We start from the raw sequence: 25732 nt of genomic DNA on the forward strand, positions 1-25732 counted from the left end.
TGATGATATTGAGTACTATACGCTGAGCTCTGTATGATGATAGTGAGTACTATACGCTGCTCTCTGTATGATGATAGTGAGTACTATACGCTGCTCTCTGTATGATGATAGTGAGTACTATACGCTGCTCTCTGTATGATGACAGTGAGTACTATACGCTGCTCTCTGTATGATGACAGTGAGTACTATACGCTGCTCTCTGTATGATGATAGTGAGTACTATACGCTGCTCTCTGTATGATAGTGAGTACTTTACGCTGAGCTCTGTATGATGATAGTGAGGACTATACGCTGCTCTCTGTATGATGATAGTGAGTACTATACGCTGAGCTCTGTATGATAGTGAGTACTATACGCTGAGCTCTGTATGATGATAGTGAGTACTATACGCTGAGCTCTGTATGATAGTGAGTACTATACGCTGCTCTCTGTATGATGATAGTGAGTACTATACGCCGCTCTCTGTATGATGATAGTGAGTACTATACGCCGCTCTCTGTATGATGATAGTGAGTACTATACGCTGCTCTCTGTATGATAATAGTGAGTACTATACGCTGCTCTCTGTATGATGATAGTGAGTACTATACGCTGCGCTCTGTATGATAGTGAGTACTATACGCTGCTCTCTGTATGATAGTGAGAACTATACGCTGCTCTCTGTATGATGACAGTGAGTACTATACGCTGCGCTCTGTATGATGACAGTGAGTACTATACGCTGCTCTGTGTATGATGACAGTGAGTACTATACGCTGCTCTGTGTATGATGACAGTGAGTACTATACGCTGCTCTCTGTATGATGATAGTGAGTACTATACGCTGAGCTCTGTATGATGATAGTGAGTACTATACGCTGAGCTCTGTATGATGATAGTGATTACTATACGCTGAGCTCTGTATGATGATAGTGAGTACTATACGCCGCTCTCTGTATGATGATAGTGAGTACTATACGCCGCTCTCTGTATGATGATAGTGAGTACTATACGCTGCTCTCTGTATGATGATAGTGAGTACTATACGCTGCTCTCTGTATGATGATAGTGAGTACTATACGCTGCTCTCTGTATGATGATAGTGAGTACTATACGCTGCTCTCTGTATGAGGATAGTGAGTACTATACGCTGCTCTCTGTATGCTGATAGTGAGTACTATACGCCGCTCTCTGTATGATAGTGAGTACTATACGCCGCTCTCTGTATGATGACAGTGAGTACTATACGCTGCTCTGTGTATGATAACAGTGAGTACTATACGCTGCTCTCTGAATGATAGTGAGTACTATACGCTGCTCTCTGTATGATAGTGAGTACTATACGCTGCGCTCTGTATGATGACAGTGAGTACTATACGCTGCTCTCTGTAGGATAGTGAGTACTATACGCCGCTCTCTGTATGAGGATAGTGAGTACTATACGCCGCTCTCTGTATGAGGATAGTGAGTACTATACGCCGCGCTCTGTATCATGATAGTGAGTACTATACGCCGCTCTCTGTATGATGATAGTGAGTACTATACGCTGCTCTCTGTATGCTGATAGTGAGTACTATACGCTGCTCTCTGTATGATGATAGTGAGTACTATACGCTGCGCTCTGTATGATGATAGTGAGTACTATACGCTGCTCTCTGTATGATGATAGTGAGTACTAAACGCTGCTCTCTGTATGTTGATAGTGAGTACTATACGCTGCTCTCTGTATGATGATAGTGAGTACTATACGCTGCTCTCTGTATGATGATAGTGAGTACTATACGCTGCTCTCTGTATGATAGTGAGTACTATACGCTGCTCTCTGTATGATGATAGTGAGTACTATACGCTGCTCTCTGTATGATAGTGAGTACTATACGCTGCTCTCTGTTTGATGATAGTGAGTACTAAACGCTGCTCTCTGTATGTTGATAGTGAGTACTATACGCTGCTCTCTGTATGATCATAGTGAGTACTATACGCTGCTCTCTGTATGATGACAGTGAGTACTATACGCTGCTCTCTGTATGATGATAGTGAGTACTATACGCTGCTCTCTGTATGATGATAGTGAGTACTATACGCTGCTCTCTGTATGATGATAGTGAGTACTATACGCTGCTCTCTGTATGATGATAGTGAGTACTATACGCTGCGCTCTGTATGATGATAGTGAGTACTATACGCTGAGCTCTGTATGATGATAGTGATTACTATACGCTGCTCGCTGTATGATGATAGTGAGTACTATACGCTGCTCTCTGTATGTTGATAGTGAGTACTATACGCTGCTCTCTGTATGTTGATAGTGAGTACTATACGCTGCTCTCTGTATGATGATAATGAGTACTATACGCTGCTCTCTGTATGATGATAATGAGTACTATACGCTGCTCTCTGTATGATGAGTGAGTACTATACGCTGCTCTCTGTATGATGAGTGAGTACTATACGCTGCTCTCTGTATGATGATAGTGAGTACTATACGCTGCTCTCTGTATGATAGTGAGTACTATACGCTGCTCTCTGTATGATGATAGTGAGTACTATACGCTGCTCTCTGTATGACAGTGAGTACTATACGCTGCTCTCTGTATGAGGATAGTGAGTACTATACGCCGAGCTCTGTATGATGATAGTGATTACTATACGCTGCTCTCTGTATGATGATAGTGAGTACTATACGCTGCGCTCTGTATGATGATAGTGAGTATTATACGCTGAGCCCTGTATGATGATAGTGAGTACTATACGCTGCTCTCTGTATGATGATAGTGAGTACTATACGCCGCACTCTGTATGATGATAGTGAGTACTATACGCCGCTCTCTGTATGATGATAGTGAGTACTATACGCCGCTCTCTGTATGATGAGTGATTACTATGCGCCGCTCTCTGTATGATGATAGTGAGTACTATACGCCGCTCTCTGTATGATGATAGTGAGTACTATACGCTGCTCTCTGTATGATGACAGTGAGTACTATACGCTGCTCTCTGTATGATGATAGTGAGTACTATACGCTGCTCTCTGTATGATGATAGTGAGTACTATACGCCGCTCTCTATATGATGACAGTGAATACTATACGCCGCTCTCTGTATGATGACAGTGAGTACTATACGCCGCTCTCTGTTTGATGATAGTGAGTACTATAAGCCGCTCTCTGTATGATGATAGTGAGTACTATACGCCGCTCTCTGTATGATGATAGTGAGTACTATACGCCGCTCTCTGTATGATGATAGTGATTACTATACGCTGCTCGCTGTATGATGATAGTGAGTACTATACGCTGCTCGCTGTATGATGATAGTGATTACTATACGCTGCTCTCTGTATGATGATAGTGAGTACTATACGCTGCTCTCTGTATGATAGTGAGTACTATACGCTGCTCTCTGTATGATAGTGAGTACTATACGCTGCTCTCTGTATGATGATAGTGATTACTATACGCTGCTCTCTGTATGATGATAGTGAGTACTATACGCTGCTCTCTGTATGATGATAGTGATTACTATACGCTGCTCTCTGTATGATGATAGTGAGTACTATACGCTGCGCTCTGTATGATGATAGTGAGTACTATACGCTGCGCTCTGTATGATGATAGTGAGTACAATACGCTGCTCTCTGTATGATGATAGTGATTACTATACGCTGCTCTCTGTATGATGATATTGAGTACTATACGCTGCTCTCTGTATGATGATAGTGAGTACTATACGCTGAGCTCTGTATGATGAAAGTGATTACTATACGCCGCTCTCTGTATGATGATAATGAGTACAATACGCTGCGCTCTGTATGATGATAGTGAGTACTATACGCTGCGCTCTGTATGACAGTGAGTACTATACGCTGCTCTCTGTATGATGACAGTGAGAACTATACGCTGCTCTCTGTATGATGACAGTGAGTACTATACGCTGCTCTCTGTATGAGGATAGTGAGTACTATACGCCGAGCTCTGTATGATGATAGTGATTACTTTACGCTGCTCTCTGTATGATGATAGTGAGTACTATACGTTGTGCTCTGTATGATGATAGTGAGTACTATACGCTGAGCTCTGTATGATGATAGTGAGTACTATACGCTGCTCTCTGTATGATGAAAGTGAGTACTATACGCTGCTCTCTGTATGATGACAGTGATTACTATACGCCGCTCTCTGTATGATGATAGTGAGTACTAAACGCTGCTCTCTGTATGTTGATAGTGAGTACTATACGCTGCTCTCTGTATGATAGTGAGTACTATACGCTGCTCTCTGTATGATGATAGTGAGTACTATACGCTGCTCTCTGTATGATAGTGAGTACTATACGCTGAGCTCTGTATGATGACAGTGAGTACTATACGCTGCTCTCTGTATGATGATAGTGAGTACTATACGCCGCTCTCTGTATGATAGTGAGTACTATACGCTGCTCTCTGTATGATGATAGTGAGTACTATACGCTGAGTTCTGTATGATGATAGTGAGTACTATACGCTGAGCTCTGTATGATGACAGTGAGTACTATACGCCGCTCTCTGTATGATGATAGTGAGTACTATACGCTGCTCTCTGTATGATGATAGTGAGTACTATACGCTGCTCTCTGTATGATGATAGTGAGTACTATACGCTGAGCTCTGTATGATGATAGTGAGTACTATACGCTGCTCTCTGTATGATGACAGTGAGTACTATACGCTGCTCTCTGTATGATGATAGTGAGTACTATACGCTGAGCTCTGTATGATGATAGTGAGTACTATACGCTGCTCTCTGTATGATGATAGTGAGTACTATACGCTGCTCTCTGTATGATGATAGTGAGTACTAAACGCTGCTCTCTGTATGTTGATAGTGAGTACTATACGCTGCTCTCTGTATGATCATAGTGAGTACTATACGCCGCTCTCTGTATGATGATAGTGAGTACTATACGCTGCTCTCTGTATGATGATAGTGAGTACTATACGCTGCTCTCTGTATGATGATAGTGAGTACTATACGCTACTCTCTGTATGATGACAGTGAGTACTATACGCTGCTCTCTGTATGATGATAGTGAGTACTATACGCTGCTCTCTGTATGATGATAGTGAGTACTATACGCTGCTCTCTGTATGATGATAGTGAGTACTATACGCTGCTCTCTGTATGATGATAGTGAGTACTATACGCTGCTCTCTGTATGATGATAGTGAGTACTATACGCTGCTCTCTGTATGATGATAGTGAGTACTATACGCCGCTCTCTGTATGATGATAGTGAGTACTATACGCTGCTCTCTGTATGATGATAGTGAGTACTATTCGCTGCTCTCTGTATGATGATAGTGAGTACTATACGCTGCTCTCTGTATGATGATAGTGAGTACTATACGCTGCGCTCTGTATGATGATAGTGAGTACTATACGCTGCTCTCTGTATGATGATAGTGAGTACTATACGCTGCGCTCTGTATGACAGTGAGTACTATACGCTGCGCTCTGTATGATGATAGAGAGTACTATACGCTGCTCTCTGTATGATGACAGTGAGTACTATACGCTGCTCTCTGTATGATGATAGTGAGTATTATACGCCGCTCTCTGTATGATAATAATGAGTACTATACGCTGCTCTCTGTATGATGACAGTGAGTACTATACGTTGCGCTCTGTATGATGATAGTGAGTACTATACGCTGCTCTCTGTATGATGATAGTGAGTACTATACGCTGCTCTCTGTATGATGATAGTGAGTACTATACGCTGTGCTCTGTATGATGATAGTGATTACTATACGCTGCTCTCTGTATGATGATAGTGAGTACTATACGCTGCTCTCTGTATGATGATAGTGAGTACTATACGCTGAGCTCTGTATGATGATAGTGAGTACTATACGCTGCTCTCTGTATGATGATAGTGAGTACTATACGCTGCTCTCTGTATGATGATAGTGAGTACTATACGCTGCTCTCTGTTTGATGATAGTGAGTACTATACGCTGCTCTCTGTATGATGACAGTGAGTACTATACGCCGCTCTCTGTATGATGATAGTGACTACTATACGCTGCGCTCTGTATGACAGTGAGTACTATACGCTGCTCTCTGTATGATGATAGTGAGTACTATACGCTGCTCTCTGTATGATGATAGTGAGTACTATACGCTGCGCTCTGTATGACAGTGAGTACTATACGCTGCGCTCTGTATGATAGTGAGTACTATACGCCGCTCTCTGTATGATGATAGTGAGTACTATACGCCGCTCTCTGTATGATGATAGTGATTACTATACGCCGCTCTCTGTATGATGATAGTGATTACTATACGCTGCTCTCTGTATGATGATAGTGATTACTATACGCTGCTCTCTGTATGATAGTGAGTACTATACGCTGCTCTCTGTATGATGATAGTGAGTACTATACGCTGCTCGCTGTATGATGACAGTGAGTACTATACGCCGCTCTCTGTATGATGATAGTGAGTACTATACGCCGCTCTCTGTATGATGATAGTGAGTACTATACGCTGCTCTCTGTATGATAGTGAGTACTATACGCTGCTCTCTGTATGATGATAGTGAGTACTATACGCTGCTCGCTGTATGATGACAGTGAGTACTATACGCCGCTCTCTGTATGATGACAGTGAGTACTATACGCCGCTCTCTGTATGATGATAGTGAGTACTATACGCCGCTCTCTGTATGATGATAGTGAGTACTATACGCCGCTCTCTGTATGATGACAGTGAGTACTATACGCCGCTCTCTGTATGATGATAGTGAGTACTATACGCCGCTCTCTGTATGATGATAGTGATTACTATACGCTGCTCTCTGTATGATAGTGAGTACTATACGCCGCTCTCTGTATGATGATAGTGAGTACTATACCCCGCTCGCTGTATGATGACAGTGAGTACTATACGCCGCTCTCTGTATGATGACAGTGAGTACTATACGCCGCTCTCTGTATGATGATAGTGAGTACTATACGCTGCTCTCTGTATGATGATAGTGAGTACTATACGCCGAGCTCTGTATGATGATAGTGAGTACTATACGCCGCTCTCTGTATGATGATAGTGAGTACTATACGCCGCTCTCTGTATGATGATAGTGAGTACTATACGCCGCTCTCTGTATGATAGTGAGTACTATACGCCGCTCTCTGTATGATGATAGTGAGTACTATACGCCGCTCACTGTATGATGATAGTGATTACTATACGCCGCTCTCTGTATGATGATAGTGAGTACTATACGCTGCTCTCTGTATGATGATAGTGAGTACTATACGCTGCGCTCTGTATGATAGTGAGTACTATACGCTGCTCTCTGTATGATAGTGAGAACTATACGCTGCTCTCTGTATGATGATAGTGATTACTATACGCCGCTCTCTGTATGATGATAGTGAGTACTATACGCTGCGCTCTGTATGATGATAGTGAGTACTATACGCTGCTCTCTGTATGATAGTGAGAACTATACGCTGCTCTCTGTATGATGATATTGAGTACTATACGCTGCGCTCTGTATGATGACAGTGAGTACTATACGCTGCTCTGTGTATGATGACAGTGAGTACTATACGCTGCTCTGTGTATGATGACAGTGAGTACTATACGCTGCTCTCTGTATGATGATAGTGAGTACTATACGCTGAGCTCTGTATGATGATAGTGAGTACTATACGCCGCTCTCTGTATGATGATAGTGAGTACTATACGCCGCTCTCTGTATGATGACAGTGAGTACTATACGCTGCTCTCTGTATGATAATAGTGAGTACTATACGCTGCTCTCTGTATGATGATAGTGAGTACTATACGCTGCTCTCTGTATGAGGATAGTGAGTACTATACGCTGCTCTCTGTATGCTGATAGTGAGTACTATACGCTGCTCTCTGTATGATAGTGAGTACTATACGCCGCTCTCTGTATGATGATAGTGAGTACTATACGCTGCTCTGTGTATGATAACAGTGAGTACTATACGCTGCTCTCTGAATGATAGTGAGTACTATACGCTGCTCTCTGTATGATGACAGTGAGTACTATACGCTGCGCTCTGTATGATGATAGTGAATACTATACGCTGCTCTCTGTATGATGATAGTGAGTACTATACGCTGCTCTCTGTATGATGACAGTGAGTACTATACGCTGCTCTCTGTATGATGACAGTGAGTACTATACGCTGCTCTCTGTATGATGACAGTGAGTACTATACGCTGCTCTCTGTATGATGATAGTGAGTACTATACGCTGCTCTCTGTATGATGATAGTGAGTACTATACGCTGCGCTCTGTATGATGATAGTGAGTACTATACGCTGCTCTCTGTATGAGGATAGTGAGTACTATACGCTGCTCTCTGTATGCTGATAGTGAGTACTATACGCCGCTCTCTGTATGATAGTGAGTACTATACGCCGCTCTCTGTATGATGATAGTGAGTACTATACGCTGCTCTCTGTATGATGACAGTGAGTACTATACGCTGCTCTCTGTATGATGATAGTGAGTACTATACGCCGAGCTCTGTATGATGATAGTGAGTACTATACGCCGCTCTCTGTATGATGATAGTGAGTACTATACGCCGCTCTCTGTATGATGATAGTGAGTACTATACGCTGCTCTCTGTATGATGATAGTGAGTACTATACGCTGCTCTCTGTATAATGATAGTGAGTACTATACGCTGCTCTCTGTATGATAGTGAGTACTATACGCCGCTCTCTGTATGATGATAGTGAGTACTATACGCCGCTCTCTGTATGATGATAGTGAGTACTATACGCTGAGCTCTGTATGATAGTGAGTACTATACGCTGAGCTCTGTATGATGATAGTGAGTACTATACGCTGAGCTCTGTATGATGATAGTGATTACTATAAGCTGCTCTCTGTATGATGATAGTGAGTACTATACGCTGCGCTCTGTATGATAGTGAGTACTATACGCTGCTCTCTGTATGATAGTGAGAACTATACGCTGCTCTCTGTATGATGATATTGAGTACTATACGCTGCGCTCTGTATGATGACAGTGAGTACTATACGCTGCTCTGTGTATGATGACAGTGAGTACTATACGCTGCTCTGTGTATGATGACAGTGAGTACTATACGCTGCTCTCTGTATGATGATAGTGAGTACTATACGCTGAGCTCTGTATGATGATAGTGAGTACTATACGCTGAGCTCTGTATGATGATAGTGATTACTATACGCTGCTCGCTGTATGATGATAGTGAGTACTATACGCCGCTCTCCGTATGATGATAGTGAGTACTATACGCCGCTCTCTGTATGATGATAGTGAGTACTATACGCCGCTCTCTGTATGATGATAGTGAGTACTATACGCTGCTCTCTGTATGATGATAGTGAGTACTATACGCTGCTCTGTGTATGATGACAGTGAGTACTATACGCTGCTCTCTGTATGATGATAGTGAGTACTATACGCTGAGCTCTGTATGATGATAGTGAGTACTATACGCCGCTCTCTGTATGATGACAGTGAGTACTATACGCCGCTCTCTGTATGATGACAGTGAGTACTATACGCTGCTCTCTGTATGATGATAGTGAGTACTATACGCTGCTCTCTGTATGATGATAGTGAGTACTATACGCTGCTCTCTGTATGAGGATAGTGAGTACTATACGCTGCTCTCTGTATGCTGATAGTGAGTACTATACGCTGCTCTCTGTATGATAGTGAGTACTATACGCCGCTCTCTGTATGATGATAGTGAGTACTATACGCTGCTCTGTGTATGATAACAGTGAGTACTATACGCTGCTCTCTGAATGATAGTGAGTACTATACGCTGCTCTCTGTATGATGACAGTGAGTACTATACGCTGCGCTCTGTATGATGATAGTGAATACTATACGCTGCTCTCTGTATGATGATAGTGAGTACCATACGCTGCTCTCTGTATGATGACAGTGAGTACTATACGCTGCTCTCTGTATGATGACAGTGAGTACTATACGCTGCTCTCTGTATGATGACAGTGAGTACTATACGCTGCTCTCTGTATGATGATAGTGAGTACTATACGCTGCTCTCTGTATGATGATAGTGAGTACTATACGCTGCGCTCTGTATGATGATAGTGAGTACTATACGCTGCTCTCTGTATGAGGATAGTGAGTACTATACGCTGCTCTCTGTATGCTGATAGTGAGTACTATACGCTGCTCTCTGTATGATAGTGAGTACTATACGCCGCTCTCTGTATGATGATAGTGAGTACTATACGCTGCTCTCTGTATGATGACAGTGAGTACTATACGCTGCTCTCTGTATGATGATAGTGAGTACTATACGCCGAGCTCTGTATGATGATAGTGAGTACTATACGCCGCTCTCTGTATGATGATAGTGAGTACTATACGCCGCTCTCTGTATGATGATAGTGAGTACTATACGCTGCTCTCTGTATGATGATAGTGAGTACTATACGCTGCTCTCTGTATAATGATAGTGAGTACTATACGCTGCTCTCTGTATGATAGTGAGTACTATACGCCGCTCTCTGTATGATGATAGTGAGTACTATACGCCGCTCTCTGTATGATGATAGTGAGTACTATACGCTGAGCTCTGTATGATAGTGAGTACTATACGCTGAGCTCTGTATGATGATAGTGAGTACTATACGCTGAGCTCTGTATGATGATAGTGATTACTATAAGCTGCTCTCTGTATGATGATAGTGAGTACTATACGCTGCGCTCTGTATGATAGTGAGTACTATACGCTGCTCTCTGTATGATAGTGAGAACTATACGCTGCTCTCTGTATGATGATATTGAGTACTATACGCTGCGCTCTGTATGATGACAGTGAGTACTATACGCTGCTCTGTGTATGATGACAGTGAGTACTATACGCTGCTCTGTGTATGATGACAGTGAGTACTATACGCTGCTCTCTGTATGATGATAGTGAGTACTATACGCTGAGCTCTGTATGATGATAGTGAGTACTATACGCTGAGCTCTGTATGATGATAGTGATTACTATACGCTGCTCGCTGTATGATGATAGTGAGTACTATACGCCGCTCTCCGTATGATGATAGTGAGTACTATACGCCGCTCTCTGTATGATGATAGTGAGTACTATACGCCGCTCTCTGTATGATGATAGTGAGTACTATACGCTGCTCTCTGTATGATGATAGTGAGTACTATACGCTGCTCTCTGTATGATGATAGTGAGTACTATACGCTGCTCTCTGTATGATGATAGTGAGTACTATACGCTGCTCTCTGTATGATGATAGTGAGTACTATACGCTGCTCTCTGTATGATGACAGTGAGTACTATACGCTGCTCTCTGTATGATGACAGTGAGTACTATACGCTGCTCTCTGTATGAGGATAGTGAGTACTATACGCTGCTCTCTGTATGCTGATAGTGAGTACTATACGCTGCTCTCTGTATGATGATAGTGAGTACTATACGCTGCTCTCTGTATGATGATAGTGAGTACTATACACTGCACTCTGTATAATAATAGTGAGTACTATACGCTGCTCTCTGTATGATAGTGAGTACTATACGCCGCTCTCTGTATGATGATAGTGAGTACTATACGCTGCTCTGTGTATGATAACAGTGAGTACTATACGCTGCTCTCTGTATGATGATAGTGAGTACTATACGCCGCTCTCTGTATGATGACAGTGAGTACTATACGCCGCTCTCTGTATGATGATAGTGAGTACTATACGCTGCGCTCTGTATGATGATAGTGAGTACTATACGCTGCTCTCTGTATGATAGTGAGTACTATACGCTGAGCTCTGTATGATGATAGTGAGTACTATACGCTGCTCTCTGTATGATGATAGTGAGTACTAAACGCTGCTCTCTGTATGTTGATAGTGAGTACTATACGCTGCTCTCTGTATGATAGTGAGTACTATACGCTGCTCTCTGTATGATGATAGTGAGTACTATACGCTGCTCTCTGTATGATAGTGAGTACTATACGCTGCTCTCTGTATGATGATAGTGAGTACTATACGCTGCTCTCTGTATGATGATAGTGAGTACTATACGCTGCTCTCTGTATGATCATAGTGAGTACTATACGCTGCTCTCTGTATGATGACAGTGAGTACTATACGCTGCTCTCTGTATGATGATAGTGAGTACTATACGCTGCTCTCTGTATGATGATAGTGAGTACTATACGCTGCTCTCTGTATGATGATAGTGAGTACTATACGCTGCTCTCTGTATGATGATAGTGAGTACTATACGCTGCTCTCTGTATGATGATAGTGAGTACTATACGCTGCTCTCTGTATGACAGTGAGTACTATTCGCCTGCTCTCTGTATGATGATAGTGAGTACTATACGCTGCTCTCTGTATGATGATAGTGAGTACTATACGCTGCGCTCTGTATGATGATAGTGAGTACTATAGGCTGCTCTCTGTATGATGATAGTGAGTACTATACGCTGCGCTCTGTATGACAGTGAGTACTATACGCTGCGCTCTGTATGATGATAGTGAGTACTATACGCTGCTCTCTGTATGATGACAGTGAGTACTATACGCTGCTCTCTGTATGATGATAGTGAGTATTATACGCCGCTCTCTGTATGATAATAATGAGTACTATACGCTGCTCTCTGTATGATGACAGTGAGTACTATACGTTGCGCTCTGTATGATGATAGTGAGTACTATACGCCGCTCTCTGTATGATGATAGTGAGTACTATACGCTGCTCTCTGTATGATGAGTGATTACTATACGCCGCTCTCTGTATGATGATAGTGAGTACTATACGCCGCTCTCTGTATGATGATAGTGAGTACTATACGCTGCTCTCTGTATGATGATAGTGAGTACTATACGCCGCTCTCTGTATGATGACAGTGAGTACTATACGCTGAGCTCTGTATGATAGTGAGTACTATACGCCGCTCTCTGTATGATGATAGTGAGTACTATACGCCGCTTTCTGTATGATGATAGTGAGTACTATATGCCGCTCTCTGTATGATGATAGTGAGTACTATACGCCGCTCTCTGTATGATGAGTGATTACTATACGCCGCTCTCTGTATGATGATAGTGAGTACTATACGCCGCTCTCTGTATGATGATAGTGAGTACTATAAGCTGCTCTCTGTATGATGATAGTGAGTACTATACGCTGAGCTCTGTATGATGACAGTGAGTACTATACGCCGCTCTCTGTATGATGACAGTGAGTACTATACGCCGCTCTCTGTATGATGACAGTGAGTACTATACGCCGCTCTCTGTATGATGATAGTGAGTACTATACGCCGCTCTCTGTATGATGATAGTGAGTACTATACGCCGCTCTCTGTATGATGATAGTGAGTACTATACGCCGCTCTCTGTATGATGATAGTGAGTACTATACGCTGCTCGCTGTATGATGATAGTGAGTACTATACGCTGCTCGCTGTATGATGATAGTGATTACTATACGCTGCTCGCTGTATGATGATAGTGAGTACTATATGATGAGCTCTGTATGATGATAGTGAGTACTATACGCTGCGCTCTGTATGATGATAGTGAGTACTATACGCTGCGCTCTGTATGATGATAGTGATTACTATACGCTGCTCGCTGTATGATGATAGTGAGTACTATACGCTGCTCGCTGTATGATGATAGTGATTACTATACGCTGCTCGCTGTATGATGATAGTGAGTACTATACGATGAGCTCTGTATGATGATAGTGAGTACTATACGCCGCTCTCTGTATGATGATAGTGAGAACTATACGCCGCTCTCTGTATGATGATAGTGAGTACTATACGCCGCTCTCTGTATGATGATAGTAATTACTATACGCCGCTCTCTGTATGATGATAGTGAGTACTATACGCTGCGCTCTGTATGATGATAGTGATTACTATACGCCGCGCTCTGTATGATGATAGTGAGTACTATACGCTGCTCTCTGTATGATGATAGTGAGTACTATACGCTGCACTCTGTATGATGATAGTGAGTACTATACGCTGCGCTCTGTATGACAGTGAGTACTATACGCTGCGCTCTGTATGATGATAGTGAGTACTATACGCTGCTCTCTGTATGATGACAGTGAGTACTATACGCTGCTCTCTGTATGATGATAGTGAGTACTATACGCTGCTCTCTGTATGATGATAGTGAGTACTATACGCTGCTCTCTGTATGATGATAGTGAGTACTATACGCCGCTCTCTGTATGAGGATAGTGAGTACTATACGCCGCTCTCTGTATGAGGATAGTGAGTACTATACGCCGCTCTCTGTATAATGATAGTGATTACTATACGCTGCTCTCTGTATGATGATAGTGAGTACTATACGCTGCTCTCTGTATGATAGTGAGTACTATACGCTGCTCTCTGTATGATGATATTGAGTACTATACGCTGAGCTCTGTATGATGATAGTGAGTACTATACGCTGCTCTCTGTATGATGATAGTGAGTACTATACGCTGCTCTCTGTATGATGACAGTGAGTACTATACGCTGCTCTCTGTATGATGACAGTGAGTACTATACGCTGCTCTCTGTATGATGATAGTGAGTACTATACGCTGCTCTCTGTATGATGATAGTGAGTACTATACGCTGCTCTCTGTATGATGATAGTGAGTACTATACGCTGCTCTCTGTATGATGATAGTGAGTACTATACGCTGCGCTCTGTATGATAGTAAGTACTATACGCTGCTCTCTGTATGATGATAGTGAGTACTATACGCCGCTCTCTGTATGATGATAGTGAGTACTATACGCCGCTCTCTGTATGATGACAGTGAGTACTATACGCCGCTCTCTGTATGATGACAGTGAGTACTATACGCCGCTCTCTGTATGATGACAGTGAGTACTATACGCCGCTCTCTGTATGATGACAGTGAGTACTATACGCCGCTCTCTGTATGATGATAGTGAGTACTATACGCCGCTCTCTGTATGAGGATAGTGAGTACTATACGCCGCTCTCTGTATAATGATAGGGATTACTATACGCTGCTCTCTGTATGATGATAGTGAGTACTATACGCTGCTCTCTGTATGATAGTGAGTACTATACGCTGCTCTCTGTATGATGACAGTGAGTACTATACGCTGCTCTCTGTATGATGACAGTGAGTACTATACGCTGCTCTCTGTATGATGACAGTGACTACTATACGCTGCTCTCTGTATGATGATAGTGAGTACTATACGCTGCTCTCTGTATGATGATAGTGAGTACTATACGCTGCTCTCTGTATGATGATAGTGAGTACTATACGCTGCTCTCTGTATGATGATAGTGAGTACTATACGCTGAGCTCTGTATGATAGTGAGTACTATACGCTGAGCTCTGTATGATGATAGTGAGTACTATACGCTGAGCTCTGTATGATGATAGTGAGTACTATACACTGCTCTCTGTATGATGATAGTGAGTACTATACGCTGCGCTCTGTATGATGACAGTGAGTACTATACGCTGCTCTGTGTATGATGATAGTGAATACTATACGCTGCTCTGTGTATGATGACAGTGAGTACTATACGCTGCTCTCTGTATGATGATAGTGAGTACTATACGCTGAGCTCTGTATGATGATAGTGAGTACTATACGCCGCTCTCTGTATGGTGATAGTGAGTACTATACGCTGCTCTCTGTATGATGATAGTGAGTACTATACGCTGCTCTCTGTATGATGATAGTGAGTACTATACGCTGCTCTCTGTATGATGACAGTGAGTACTATACGCTGCTCTCTGTATGAGGATAGTGAGTACTATACGCTGCTCTCTGTATGCTGATTGTGAGTACTATACGCTGCTCTCTGTATGATAGTGAGTACTATACGCCGCTCTCTGTATGATGATAGTGAGTACTATACGCTGCTCTCTGTATGATGATAGTGAGTACTATACGCTGCTCTGTGTATGATAACAGTGAGTACTATACGCTGCTCTCTGTATGATAGTGAGTACTATACGCTGCTCTCTGTATGATAGTGAGTACTATACGCTGCGCTCTGTATGATGACAGTGAGTACTATACGCTGCTCTCTGTAGGATGATAGTGAGTACTATACGCTGTTCTCTGTATGAGGATAGTGAGTACTATACGCCGCTCTCTGTATGATGATAGTGAGTACTATACGCTGCGCTCTGTATCATGATAGTGAGTACTATACGCCGCTCTCTGTATGATGATAGTGAGTACTATACGCTGAGCTCTGTATGTTAGTGAGTACTATACGCTGAGCTCTGTATGATGATAGTGAGTACTATACGCTGCTCTCTGTATGATAGTGAGTACTATACGCTGAGCTCTGTATGTTGATAGTGAGTACTATACGCTGCTCTCTGTATGATAGTGAGTACTATACGCTGAGCTCTGTATGTTGATAGTGAGTACTATACGCTGCTCTCTGTATGATAGTGAGTACTATACGCTGAGCTCTGTATGATGATAGTGAGTACTATACGCTGCTCTCTGTATGATGATAGTGAGTACTATACGCTGCTCTCTGTATGATGATAGTGAGTACTATACGCTGCTCTCTGTATGATGATAGTGAGTACTATACGCTGAGCTCTGTATGTTGATAGTGAGTACTATACGCTGAGCTCTGTATGTTGATAGTGAGTACTATACGCTGCTCTCTGTATGATAGTGAGTACTATACGCTGAGCTCTGTATGATGATAGTGAGTACTATACGCTGCTCTCTGTATGATGATAGTGAGTACTATACGCTGCGCTCTGTATGATGATAGTGAGTACTATACGCTGCTCTCTGTATGATGATAGTGAGTACTATACGCTGCGCTCTGTATGACAGTGAGTACTATACGCTGCGCTCTGTATGATGATAGTGAGTACTATACGCTGCTCTCTGTATGATGAGTGAGTACTATACGTTGAGCTCTGTATGATGACAGTGAGTACTATACGCTGCGCTCTGTATGATGACAGTGAGTACTATACGCTGCTCTCTGTATGATGACAGTGAGTACGATACGCTGCTCTCTGTATGATGACAGTGAGTACTATACGCTGCTCGCTGTATGATGATAGAGAGTACTATACGCTGCTCTCTGTATGATGATAGTGAGTACTATACGCCGAGCTCTGTATGATGACAGTGAGTACTATACGCCGCACTCTGTAGGATGATAGTGAGTACTATACGCTGCGCTCTGTATGACAGTGAGTACTATACGCTGCTCTCTGTATGATGATAGTGAGTACTATACGCTGCTCTCTGTATGATAGTGAGTACTATACGCTGAGCTCTGTATGATGATAGTGAGTACTATACGCTGCTCTCTGTATGATGACAGTGAGTACTATACGCTGCTCTCTGTATGATGATAGTGAGTACTATACGCTGCTCGCTGTATGATGATAGTGACTACTATACGCTGAGCTCTGTATGATGACAGTGAGTACTATACGCTGCTCTCTGTATGATGACAGTGAGTACTATACGCTGCTCTCTGTATGATGATAGTGAGTACTATACGCTGCTCTCTGTATGATGATAATGAGTACTATACGCTGAGCTCTGTATGATGACAGTGAGTACTATACGCTGCTCTCTGTATGATGACAGTGAGTACTATACGCAGCTCTCTGTATGATGATAGTGAGTACTATACGCTGAGCTCTGTATGATGATAGTGAGTACTATACGCTGCTCTCTGTATGATGATAGTGAGTACTATACGCCGCTCTCTGTATGATGATAGTGAGTACTATACGCTGCTCTCTGTATGATGATAGTGAGTACTATACGTTGCGCTCTGTATGATGATAGTGAGTACTATACGCCGCTCTCTGTATGATGACAGTGAGTACTATACGCCGCGCTCTGTATGATGATAGTGAGTACAATACGATGAGCTCTGTATGATGATAGTGAGTACTATACGCCGAGCTCTGTATGATGATAGTGAGTACTATACGCCGCTCTCTGTATGATGACAGTGAGTACTATACGCTGCTCTCTGTATGATGATAGTGAGTACTATACGCTGCTCTCTGTATGATGACTGAGTACTATACGCTGAGCTCTGTTTGATGATAGTGAATACTATACGCTGCTCTCTGTATGATGACAGTGAGTACTATACGCTGCTCTCTGTATGATGACAGTGAGTACTATACGCTGCTCTCTGTATGATAGTGAGTACTATACGCTGCTCTCTGTATGATGACAGTAAGTACTATACGCTGCTCTCTGTATGAGGATAGTGAGTACTATACGCCGCTCTCTGTATGAGGATAGTGAGTACTATACGCCGCGCTCTGTATCATGATAGTGAGTACTATACGCCGCTCTCTGTATGATGATAGTGAGTACTATACGCTGAGCTCTGTATGATGATAGTGCGTACTATACGCTGCTCTCTGTATGATGATAGTGAGTACTATACGCTGCTCTCTGTATGATGATAGTGATTACTATACGCTGCTCTCTGTATGAAGATAGTGAGTACTATACGCTGAGCTTTGTATGGTGATAGTGAGTACTATACGCTGCTCTCTGTATGATAGTGAGTACTATACACTGCGCTCTGTATGATGATATTGAGTACTATACGCTGCTCTCTGTATGATGACAGTGAGTACTATACGCTGCTCTCTGTATGATGATAGTGAGTACTATACGCTGCTCTCTGTATGATGATAGTGAGTACTATACGCTGCTCTCTGTATGTTGATATTGAGTACTATACGCTGAGCTCTGTATGATGATAGTGAGTACTATACGCTGCTCTCTGTAGGATAGTGAGTACTATACGCTGCTCTTTGTATGATGATAGTGAGTACTATACGCTGCGCTCTGTATGATGATAGTGAGTACTATACGCTGCTCTCTGTATGATGATAGTGAGTACTATACGCTGCACTCTGTATGATGATAGTGAGTACTATACGCTGAGCTCTGTATGATGACAGTGAGTACTATACGCTGCGCTCTGTATGATGATAGTGAGTAATATACGCTGCGCTCTGTATGATGACAGTGAGTAGAATACGCTGCTCTCTGTATGATAGTGAGTACTATACGCCGCGCTCTGTATGATGACAGTGAGTACTATACGCTGCTCTCTGTATGATGATAGTGAGTACTATACGCTGCTCTCTGTATGATGATAGTGAGTACTGTACGCCGCTCTCTGTATGATGATAGTGATTACTATACGCTGCTCTCTGTATGATGATAGTGAGTACTATACGCTGCTCTCTGTATGATAGTGAGTACTATACGCTGAGCTCTGTATGATGATAGTGATTACTATACGCTGCTCTCTGTATGATGATAGTGAGTACTATACGCTGCTTTGTATGATGATAGTGAGTACTATACGCTGCTCTCTGTATGATGATAGTGAGTACTATACGCTGAGCTCTGTATGATGATAGTGAGTACTATACGCTCCGCTCTGTATGATGATAGTGAGTACTGTACGCTGCTCTCTGTATGATGATATTGAGTACTATACGCTGAGCTCTGTATGATGATAGTGAGTACTATACGCTGCTCTCTGTATGATGATTGTGAGTACTATACGCCGCTCTCTGTATGATGATAGTGAGTACTATACGCCGCTCTCTGTATGATGATAGTGAGTACTATACGCTGCTCTCTGTATGATGATATTGAGTACTATACGCTGAGCTCTGTATGATGATAGTGAGTACAATACGCTGCTCTCTGTATGGTGATAGTGAGTACTATACGCTGCTCTCTGTATGATAGTGAGTACTATACGCTGAGCTCTGTATGATGATAGTGAGTACAATACGCTGCTCTCTGTAGGATGATAGTGAGTACTATACGCTGAGCTCTGTATGATGATAGTGAGTACTATACGCTGCTCTCTGTATGAAGATAGTGAGTAATATACGCTGCTCTCTGTATGATGACAGTAAGTACTATACGCTGCTCTCTGTATGATGATATTGAGTACTATACGCTGCGCTCTGTATGATGATAGTGAGTACTATACGCTGAGCTCTGTATGATGATAGTGAGTACTATACGCTGCGCTCTGTATGATGATAGTGAGTACTATACGCTGAGCTCTGTATGATGATAGTGAGTACTATACGCTGCTCTCTGTATGATGATAGTGAGTACTATACGCTGAGCTCTGTATGATGATAGTGAGTACTATACGCTGCTCTCTGTATGATGATAGTGAGTACTATACGCTGCTCTCTGTATGATGATAGTGAGTACTATACGCTGCTCTCTGTATGATGATAGTGAGTACTATACGCTGCTCTCTGTATGATAATAGTGAGTACTATACGCTGCTCTCTGTATGATGATAGTGAGTACTATACGCTGCTCTCTGTATGATGATAGTGAGTACTATACGCTGAGCTCTGTATGATGATAGTGAGTACTATACGCTGCTCTCTGTATGATGATAGTGAGTACTATACGCTGCTCTCTGTATGATGATAGTGAGTACTATACGCTGCTCTTTGTATGATGATAGTGAGTACTATACGCTGCTCTCTGTATGATGATAGTGAGTACTATACGCTGCTCTCTGTATGATAGTGAGTACTATACGCTGAGCTCTGTATGATGATAGTGAGTACTATACACTGCACTCTGTAAGATGATAGTGAGTACTATACGCTGAGCTCTGTATGATGATAGTGAGTACTATACGCTGCTCTCTGTATGATGATAGTGAGTACTATACGCTGAGCTCTGTATGATGATAGTGAGTACTATACGCTGCTCTCTGTATGATGATAGTGAGTACTATACGCTGCTCTCTGTATGATGATAGTGAGTACTATACGCTGCTCTCTGTATGATAATAGTGAGTACTATACGCTGCTCTCTGTATGATGATAGTGAGTACTATACGCTGCTCTCTGTATGATGATAGTGAGTACTATACGCTGAGCTCTGTATGATGATAGTGAGTACTATACGCTGCTCTCTATATGATGATAGTGAGTACTATACGCTGCTCTCTGTATGATGATAGTGAGTACTATACGCTGCTCTTTGTATGATGATAGTGAGTACTATACGCTGCTCTCTGTATGATGATAGTGAGTACTATACGCCGCTCTCTGTATGATGATAGTGAGTACTATACGCTGCTCTCTGTATGATAGTGAGTACTATACGCTGCTCTTTGTATGATGATAGTGAGTACTATACGCTGCTCTCTGTATGATGATAGTGAGTACTATACGCTGAGCTCTGTATGATGATAGTGAGTACTATACACTGCTCTCTGTATGATGATAGTGAGTACTATACGCTGCGCTCTGTATGATGATAGTGAGTACTATACGCTGAGCTCTGTATGATAGTGAGTACTATACGCTGCTCTTTGTATGATGATAGTGAGTACTATACGCTGCTCTCTGTATGATGATAGTGAGTACTATACGCTGAGCTCTGTATGATGATAGTGAGTACTATACGCTGCTCTTTGTATGATGATAGTGAGTACTATACGCTGCTCTCTGTATGATGATAGTGAGTACTATACGCTGAGCTCTGTATGATGATAGTGAGTACTATACGCTGCTCTCTGTATGATGATAGTGAGTACTATACGCCGCTCTCTGTATGATGATAGTGAGTACTATACGCCGCTCTCTGTATGATGATAGTGAGTACTATACGCTGAGCTCTGTATGATAGTGAGTACTATACACTGCACTCTGTATAATGATACAGAGTACTACAGGTTGCGCTGAATATAAGAATAGTATACCGGAGATGGTTAGTAGACAGGGTCTCCAGTATGGCAGTTCCCAGTCGGACCCCAGTGGTCAGGAGTAGAGTGACGGCAATATCGTGGTAGCCCTGGTAATAGTGCAGCTCCGGGTGAGAGTGCAGAACGTAGAGGATCATGTCCGTCAGCTGCACCTTTAGGACTGAGCGCTCATCGTCCGGCATTCCTGGAGGGAAGTACAGTGTCCGGTCAGTGCTGTGCACCACACACACGTATACAGTACCATACAGTACATAGGGGGTCACACCTTTAGGGAATCGCCGGAGTGAGCGTCTGACATCCATCTCTACCTGGTTATAATCCTTGTGATTGCAGAGGATAGCGGGGCCTGAAATAAGCAGACACGAGGGAATGTCACTACTTATATACTACTACCTGTACAGTACATATATACTACTACCTGTACAGTACATATATACTACTACCTGTATAGTCCATATATACTACTACCTGTACAGTACATATATACTACTACCTGTACAGTACATATATACTACTACCTGTATAGTCCATATATACTACTACCTGTATAGTCCATATATACTACTACCTGTATAGTCCATATACACTACTACCTGTACAGTACATATATACTACTACCTGTACAGTACATATATACTACTACCTATACAGTACATATATACTACTACCTGCACAGTACATATATACTACCTGTACAGTACATATATACTACTACCTGTATAGTCCATATATATTACTACCTGTATAGTCCATATATACTACTACCTGTATAGTCCATATAAACTACTACCTGTATAGTCCATATATACTACCTGTACAGTACATATAAACTACTACCAGTACAGTACATATATACTACTATCTGTACAGAACATATATACTACTACCTGTACAGTACATATATACTACTACCTGTATAGTCCATATATACTACTACCTGTATAGTCCATATATACTACCTGTACAGTACATATATACTACTACCTATACAGTACATATATACTACTACCTGTATAGTCCATATATACTACTACCTATACAGTACATATATACTACTACCTGTATAGTCCATATATACTACTACCTGTACAGTACATATATACTACTACCTGTACAGTACATATAAACTACTACCTGTACAGTACATATATACTACTACCTGTATAGTCCATATATACTACTACCTGTACAGTACATATATACTACTACCTGTACAGTACATATATACTACTACCTATACAGTACATATATACTACTACCTGCACAGTACATATATACTACCTGTACAGTACATATATACTACTACCTGTATAGTCCATATATATTACTACCTGTATAGTCCATATATACTACTACCTGTACAGTACATATATACTACTACCTGTACAGTACATATATACTACTACCTGTACAGTACATATATACTACTACCTGATCAATACATATATACTACTACCTGTACAGTACATATATACTACTACCTGTACAGTACATATATACTACTACCTGTATAGTCCATATATACTACTACCTGTACAGTACATACATACTACTACCTGTATAGTACATACATACTACTACCTGTACAGTACATATAAACTACTACCAGTACAGTACATATATACTACTACCTGTATAGTCCATATATACTACTACCTGTATAGTCCATATATACTACCTGTACAGTACATATATACTACTACCTATACAGTACATATAAACTACTACCTGTACAGTACATATATACTACTACCTATACAGTACATATATACTACTACCTGTATAGTCCATATATACTACTACCTGTACAGTACATATATACTACTACCTGTACAGTACATATAAACTACTACCTGTACAGTACATATATACTACTACCTGTATAGTCCATATATACTACTACCTGTACAGTACATATATACTACTACCTGTATAGTACATACATACTACTACCTGCACAGTACATATATACTACTACATGTATAGTCCATATATACTACTACCTGTACAGTACATATATACTACTACCTGAATAGTCCATATATACTACTACCTGTATAGTCCATATATACTACTACCTGTACAGTACATATATACTACTACCAGTATAGTCCATATATACTACTACTACCTGTATAGTCCAAATATACTACTACCTGTACAGTACATATATACTACTACCTGTATAGTACATACATACTACTACCTGTATAGTCCATATATACTACTACCTGTATAGTCCAAATATACTACTACTACCTGTATAGTCCATACATACTACTACCTTTATAGTCCATACATACTACTACCTGTATAGTACATACATACTACTACCTGTATAGTACATACATACTACTACCTGTATAGTCCATATATACTACTACCTGTATAGTCCATATATACTACTACCTGTACAGTACATATATACTACTACCTGTATAGTACATACATACTACTACCTGTATAGTCCATATACTACTACTACCACCTGTATAGTACATATATACTACTACTACCTGTATAGTCCATATACTACTACTACCTGTATAGTACATATACTACTACTACCACCTGTATAGTACATATACTACTACTACCACCTGTACAGTACATATATACTACTACTACTACCTGTACAGTACATATATACTACTACTACTACTACTACCTGTACAGTACATATATACTACTACTACTACCTGTACAGTACATATATACTACTACTACTACCTGTATAGTACATATATACTACTACTACTACCTGTATAGTACATATATACTACTACTACTACCTGTACAGTACATATAAACTACTACTACTACCTGTATAGTACATATATACTACTACTACTACCTGTACAGTACATATATACTACTACCTGTATAGTACATATATACTACTACTACTACCTGTATAGTACATATATACTACTACTACTACCTGTACAGTACATATATACTACTACTACTACCTGTACAGTACATATATACTACTACTACCTGTATAGTACATATATACTACTACTACCTGTACAGTACATATATACTACTACTACTACCTATACAGTACATATACACTACTACCTGTACAATACATATATGCTACTACCTGTATAGTCCATATATACTACTACCTGCACAGTACATATACACTACTACTACCTGTACAATACATATATACTACTACCTGTATAGTCCATATATACTACTACCTGCACAGTACATATATACTACTACTACCTGTACAATACATATATACTACTACCTGTACAGTACATATATACTACTACCTGTACAATACATATACACTACTACCTGTACAATACATATATACTACTACCTGTACAATACATATACACTACTACCTGTACAGTACATATATACTACTACCTGTATAGTCCATATATACTACTACCTGCACAGTACATATATACTACTACCTGCACAGTACATATATACTACTACTACCTGTACAATACATATATACTACTACTACCTGTACAATACATATATACTACTACTACCTTTACAATACATATATACTACTACCTGTACAATACATATATACTTCTACCTGTACATTACATATATACTTCTACCTGTACAATACATATATACTTCTACCTGTACAATACATATATACTACTACCTGTACAGTACATTTATACTTCTACCTGTACATTACATATATACTTCTACCTGTACAATACATATATACTACCTGTACAGAACATATATACTTCTACCTGTACAATACATATATACTACTACCTGTACAATACATATATACTTCTACCTGTACAATACATATATACTTCTACCTGTACAGAACATATATACTTCTACCTGTACAGTACATATATACTTCTACCTGTACAATACATATATACTACTACCTGTACAGTACATTTATACTTCTACCTGTACAT

At 41.1% G+C, this 25732-nt stretch overlaps 1 protein-coding gene across 1 annotated transcript in view; it reads right to left on the bottom strand.

Moving 5' to 3' along the window:
• LOC148504696 (TBC1 domain family member 20-like) overlaps nt 1–25732 on the bottom strand; it is a 380562-nt gene that overhangs the window by 332734 nt on the left and 22096 nt on the right. Inside the window, exons 3-4 of the mRNA XM_088448592.1 lie at nt 22069–22149; nt 21801–21987 (exon numbers count right to left, since the gene is read on the bottom strand). Coding sequence (XP_088304718.1) covers nt 21801–21987; nt 22069–22149 — 268 coding nt within the window. The remainder of the gene's footprint in view (nt 1–21800; nt 21988–22068; nt 22150–25732) is intronic.

The sequence above is a fragment of the Taudactylus pleione genome, unplaced genomic scaffold, assembly GCF_031769625.1.
Source record: "Taudactylus pleione unplaced genomic scaffold, aTauple2 ptg000460l, whole genome shotgun sequence".
Classification (NCBI taxonomy): domain Eukaryota; kingdom Metazoa; phylum Chordata; class Amphibia; order Anura; family Myobatrachidae; genus Taudactylus; species Taudactylus pleione.